The 6,515-nt window shown below is 42.1% G+C and overlaps 1 protein-coding gene across 1 annotated transcript in view; it reads right to left on the reverse strand.

Moving 5' to 3' along the window:
• Positions 1–5,101, reverse strand: part of sf3b1 (splicing factor 3b, subunit 1) — a 62,257-nt gene extending 57,156 nt beyond the window's left edge. Inside the window, exon 1 of the mRNA XM_043692918.2 lies at positions 4,958–5,101. Coding sequence (XP_043548853.1) covers positions 4,958–4,985 — 28 coding nt within the window. The 5' untranslated portion in view covers positions 4,986–5,101. The remainder of the gene's footprint in view (positions 1–4,957) is intronic.
• Positions 5,102–6,515: the final 1,414 nt, after the last annotated feature.

Below are 6,515 nucleotides of genomic sequence, written 5' to 3' on the forward strand. Positions count from 1 at the left end.
CTAATATAGTCCCATCTGCCAGTACCCGGCCCATATACCTCCAAACCCTTCCTATTCATATACCCATCCAAATGCCTCTTAAATCTTGCAATTGTACCAGCCTCCACCACTTACTCTGGCAGCTCATTCCATACACGTACCACCCTCTGTGAAAAGGTTGCCCCTTATGTCTCTTTTATATCTTTCCCCTCTCACCCTAAACCTATGCCCTCTAGTTCTGGACTCCCCGACCCCAGGGAAAAGACTTTGCCTATTTACCCTATCCATGCCCCTCATAATTTTGTAAACCTCTATAAGGTCACCCCTCAGCCTCCGACGCTCCAGGAAAGACAGTCGAAGCCTGTTCAGTCTCTCCCTATAGCTCAAATCCTCCAACCCTGGCAACACGCTTGTAGATCTTTTCTCAACCCTTTCAAGTTTCACAACATCTTTCCGATAGGAAGGAGACCAGAACTGCATGCAATATTCCAACAGTGACCTAACCAATGTCCTGGACAGCCACAACATGACCTCCCAACTCCTGTACTCAATACTCTGACCAATAAAGGAATGCATACCAAACACCTTCTTCACTATCCTATCGACCTGCGACTCCACTTTCAAGGAGCTATGAACCTGCTCTCCATGGTCTCTTTGTTCAGCAACACTTCCTAGGACCTTACCATTAAGTGTATAAGTCCTGCTAAGATTTGCTTTCCCAAAGTGCAGCACCTCGCATTTATCTGAATTAAATTCCATCTGCCACTTTTCAGCCCAGTGGCCCATCTGGTCAAGATCCTGTTGTAATCTGAGGTAACCCTCTTCGTTGTCCACTACACCTCCAATTTTGGTGTCATCTGCAAACTTACTAACTGTACCTCTTATGCTCATATCCAAATCATTTATGCAAATGACAAAAAGTAGAGGACCCAGCACCGATCTTTGTGGCACTCCACTGGTCACAGGCCTCCAATCTGAAAAACAACCCTCCACCACCACCCTCTGTCTTCTACCTTTGAGCCAGTTCTGTATCCATGCAATGGCTAGTTCTCCCTGTATTCCATGAGATCTAACCTTGCTAATCAGTCTCCCATGGGGAACCTTGTCGAACCTTACTGAAGTCCATATAGATCACATCTGCTGCTCTGCCCTCATCAATCCTCTTTGTTACTTCTTCAAAAAACTCAATCAAGTTTGTGAGACATGATTTCCACGCACAAAGCCATGTTGACGAACCCTAATCAGTCCTTGCCTTTCCAAACACATGCACATCCTGTCCCTCAGGATTCATTCCAACAACTTGCCCACCACCGAGGTCAGGCTCACTGGTCTATAGTTCCTTGGTTTGTCCTTACCAACCTTCTTAAACAGTGGCACCACATTTGCCAACCTCCAGTCTTCCAGAACCTCACCTGTGACTATCGATGATAGAAATATCTCAGCAAAAGGCCCAACAATCACTTCTCTAGCTTCCCACAGATTTCTCTGGTACACCCGATCAGGTCCTTTACCCGTTTCAACACATCCAGCACTTCCTCCTCTGTAATTTGGACATTTTGCAAGGTGTCACAATCTATTTCCCTACAGTCTATATCTTCCATGTCCTTTTCCACAGTAAATACTGATGCAAAATACTCATTTAGTATCTCCCCCATTTTCTGCGGCTCCACACAAAGGCCGCCTTGCTGATCTTTGAGGATCCCTATTGTCTCCCTAGTTACCCTTTTGTCCTTAATGTATTTGTAAAAACCCTTTGGATTCTCCTTAATTCTATTTGCCAAAGCTATCTCACGTCCCCTTTTTGCCCTCCTGATTTCCCTCTTAAGTATACTCCTACTTTCTTTATACTCTTCTAAGGATTCACTCGATCTATCCTGTCTATACCTGACATATGCTTCCTTCTTTTTCTTAACCAAACCCTCAATTGTTTAGTTATCCAGCATTCCCTATACCTACCAGCCTTTCCTTTCACCCTGACAGGAATATACGTTTTCTGGATTCTCGTTATCTCATTTCTGAAGGCTTCCCAGTTTCCAGCCGTCCCTTTACCTGCGAACATCTGCGCCCAATCAGTTTTTGAAAGTTCTTGCCTAATACCGTCAAAATTGGCCTTTTTCCAATTTAGAACTTCAACTTTTAGATCTGGTCTATCCTTTTCCATTACTATTTTAAAGCGAATAGAATTATGGTCGCTGGCCCCAAAGTGCTCCCCCACTGACACCTCAGTCACCTGCCCTGCCTTATTTCCCAAGAGTAGGTCAGGTTTTGCACCTTTTCTAGTAGGTACATCCAAATACTGAATCAGAAAATTGTCTTGTACACACTTCACAAATTTCTCTCCATCTAAATCTTTAACACTATGGCAGTCCCAGTCGATGTTTGGAAAGTTAAAATCCCCTACCCTATTATTTTTACAGATAGCTGAGATCTCCTTACAAGTTTGTTTCTCAATTTCCCTCTGACTATTAGGAGGAATGTAATACAATCCTAATAAGGTGATCATCTCTTTCTTATTTCTCAGTTCCACCCAAATAACTTCCCTGGATGTATTTCCGGGAATATTCTCCCTCAGCACAGCTGTAATGCTATCCCTTATTAAAAATGCCACTCCCCCCCTCTCTTGCTTCCCTTTCTAAAACACAGGGTGCATTATGGCATACTTGAAAAAAACATCAAAAGTCAGTATGAGTTATACTACAATTATAAACACAATAATGCAGGCACGATTTTGATAATGTAGAATTCAAAAGTATTAAGAATTACTGACACCGAACAAAAAACGTTTACCAATAGAAACAGTAGGTTTAAATCATATTATCCACAGACACTTCACATTAAATGCAGAACATTTATCAATTTCAAAATTGGTGATCATTTCAACTTTTATTGTCAACAGCAAGATAGTGACATTTCAAACATGACTTTGCAAGTAATTAATATGCCTCATGGTTGCATAGAATTGAACCATTTCTGTCTCAATCTCATATTAAACATAAATGTTTCTCGATCATAAGAATTGGAAAACTGAACTATCTGAATGGTTCTGGGTCGGTTAATAGGAGATTCATCATGTCATTTCTTGGAACAAGTTGTGTCAAGAAGAACAGAGTTATTCCATGCTTACTGTAAAAGCAAATTGATTTAGAAAAGGGAGACAATGTAAAGCTGATTAGATTCCCTACAGTATGGAAACAGGCCATTTGGCCCACCAAGTCCACACCAACTCTCTGAAGAGTAACCCACCCAAACCCATTCCCCTACATTTACCCCTAACTAATGTACCTAACACTATGGGCAATTTAGCATGGCCAATTCACCTGACCTGCACATCTTTGGATTGTAGGAGGAAACCCACGTCGACACGGGGAGAATGTGTGAACTCCACAGAGACAGTAGGCAGAGGCGGGAATTGAACCCGGGTCCCTGATGCTGTGAGGCAGCAGTGCTAAACACTGAGCCATCATACCACCCTCATTGTGAAATGAGGGGGTAAAATTTAAGGGTGAGAGATGAAAGATTTAAAAGAGACCCATGGTACAACTTTTACCACAGAGGGTGGATGCATTAATGGAATGAACTGCCACAGGAAATGGTAGTGTTAGTACACAAATAACATTGAAAAGACATTTGGACAGGTACATGAATAGAAAAGGTTCAAAGGGTTATGGGCCAAATTCAGGCAAATGGAACCAGCTTGGGAAGCTTGGTCAGCACCTTCATGTACTGAGCTGAAAATGTGTTGCTGGAAAAGCGCAGCAGGTCAGGCAGCATCCAAGGTGCAGGAGAATCGACGTTGCGGGCATGAGCCCTTCTTCAGGAATCATGTACTGAGAAAAGCTCACTGGACATGAAATGTTTACTGATTTCTCTCCACAGATGCTAAAAGACCTGTTGAGCTTCTCTAGCAATTTGTTTTTGAATAATCTGAAATCTCATTTGCTTTTCATAAATAGTTATCCAATTCTGAAGAAAATTCATATTTGACTTGAAACATTAATTCAATCTTTCAGCTGGAGAAAGAAACTGTAATTTAGCGGTTTTGCTTCACGGTGAAACAAAGCAACGAGGACCAACACCACTCCTGAGTCATGGCGGCTTTACGAAGTGTTGATCAAATTCTCATTCATCGACTTTATAAGCAACATTGTGTTTTAATGTTTTGGGTGTGTTAACACCGTCACTTAAGATCTCAAAACGTTGACGATTTGTAAATAGGGGCAGAGCTGTGGATATACTTGTGTAAGCAATATTAATGTAGCAAGAATTACGATACACAAAAACTGCAGTACTTGGCAATCCAGGCCAAGATAAAGCTAGCTAGTTGTGTGCTTCAAATCAAATCAAAATTTGATAACATGACCCTTTATTACTATCGACTATGCTACTCTTAAGGCCATCCAGTAGGAAAACACGTGAGTCCCGATTTCAACACTGCACCCCAAGCAGAAACGGGGACTGGGTCGAAATCGGATCTACCTTCTTAACAATCTCCACATTAAATCGGGATACAATGCAATGTAGTCAGCCGCTCTCTATTTTTTTCCGATGCTGGCGGTGGATCGTCCTTATTGACAAGGCCGCAGTCTGACTGCGTCAGTCCGCCTGGCTCCAATCTCGGCAAAACTCAGCCACCGAAAGCCCATTAAGACCGCGTGTGGTGAAGGCACTTGAACTAAGACCATCCACCCAGCCAGCCCTCCTATTTCAAGAACTAGTCAGTGCTGCGGGAGAGCCGAAGTCGCTTGTGCTACAAGCCTCTCCTTTGGCCTCATTTGCGCTCTCAAGAGCGACGCCATTTCCTGAGCCAGCCAGCGCTCGCACATCAAAACTGCGGCCACATTTCTTACAGCCCAAGACCTCTGCTCGCACCTGGAGGAACTACGGACACTACCTACAGAAACTTCCTTGTAACCTCAACTCGCCTTTTTGAAACAAAAGGTGACGGAATAGAGTCCTATACAGTCCCCCCCCCCATTACCTTCGTGAGTCTTGGCGATCTTCGCCATTTTGTACAGCGGTCGCGAGCGGAACCCGCGGGGATGTGGGCGGGCCCCGGGATTTGATTGACAGCAGCTCCTCTGCAGAGACAGCGCCAATACTCCTTCGTCTGAGCTCACTCCAGGCAGCACTGTTATTCTCTAAGGGATGCCAGTCAAATCACTGCTGTTAACAAAATAAATTGCCAATGTCATTATGAAAATCGTTTTCTTCGCTTTGTGGATGCCGCACTTTTAACTGCGTTGCAACATTCTTTGGTAGTTTGAAAATTTTCTAAAATATAAACGAGACACACAGTCAGTTTTATTTTGTCACATCGGTGGAATTGTTATTCAACTGTGTCGAGCATGGTAATGAAACTTTTACTACCTGCGACTTGGCAATACAAATTTGAAGTTTTCTAATGTTTCTGTAGTCATGAAGTGTATGGGTAAATGAATGGCACATAAAATTTAATGCACACAAAGTGTAAAGCACAAGCCATTAAACAGAAACATAAGTAACTGTAAACTAAATGGGAAAATGACAAGTGTAACCACAGCTTATGAACATTTTTTAGCAGCCAAAGATTCCCCTCCTTTGTCCTTAACTAAATCCATCCCATTTCCCACACCCATTTTGACTAAAACCATAACAGAATTCTCCTTGTTCTCATTTTCCACCCCACAATCAACAGATAATTTCTGAAGTCTCCACCACAAACACATCGTCCCCTTCTCTTTCAGCATTCTGAAAGGAATTATTTCCTCTTCAACAGTATCCGTGACAGCCCTGTGTCCAATACTTATTTCCATTCTCCAGTACCTTCTCATGAGAGCACAGAAGGTGCAACATGAAAGAAGTTATCCTCTCTTGTCAATGACGCACAATTTAATTCTTGTCAGGTGAAAATTGGACTTACTTGTACATTTTTCAGCTTGGTATAATGTACTCACTGGTTAAGTCTAGTGTCTTCTACAGCAGGAAACCCAGCACAGGCTCAGTGATCATTTTGCTGAAAAGAAAGACTTGTGATTGTATAATATCTTCCACAACTCAAGCGCTTCTCAAAGTACTTCTCAATACAAATATCAGGAACAATGGCTCATTTTTCAATAGGTAATTGCAATCTGCATCCCTGCATTCTTCTTCACACCACGAGGCTGGGAGAACTCTCTCTTTTTTGTGATATATTCCATCCTTCCCTCTCCCTGTGCTATTCTGTGTAACCATTTATTTCTCCCCTAGATCATTTTTTGTTGTATGTCCCATTACCTTTGTAATTCAATCACAAGTATGAAGAAAAAATGTGGATGCTGTAAATTTGAAATTAACACTACAAATGCTGGAAATATGCAGTAATTCTATTTGTGGACAATGGAACAAAGTTATGTTTTCAGGTTGAGGACCCTTCAATATTTAGGATTAAGTTTCACCAATTTGAACTGTTAGAATATTGATCTAACCAAAGAAGTTGAATACAAGTCAAAGGAAGCCAAGGTTGAATTTCTACAGTCCTTAGGTTAGACCACGATGTAAGTACTTTAGTCCATTTACAA

Source organism: Chiloscyllium plagiosum, unplaced genomic scaffold, assembly GCF_037043375.1.
Source record: "Chiloscyllium plagiosum isolate Xiang-an unplaced genomic scaffold, Cpla_swu_hap1 HiC_scaffold_7, whole genome shotgun sequence".
NCBI classification, from domain to species: domain Eukaryota; kingdom Metazoa; phylum Chordata; class Chondrichthyes; order Orectolobiformes; family Hemiscylliidae; genus Chiloscyllium; species Chiloscyllium plagiosum.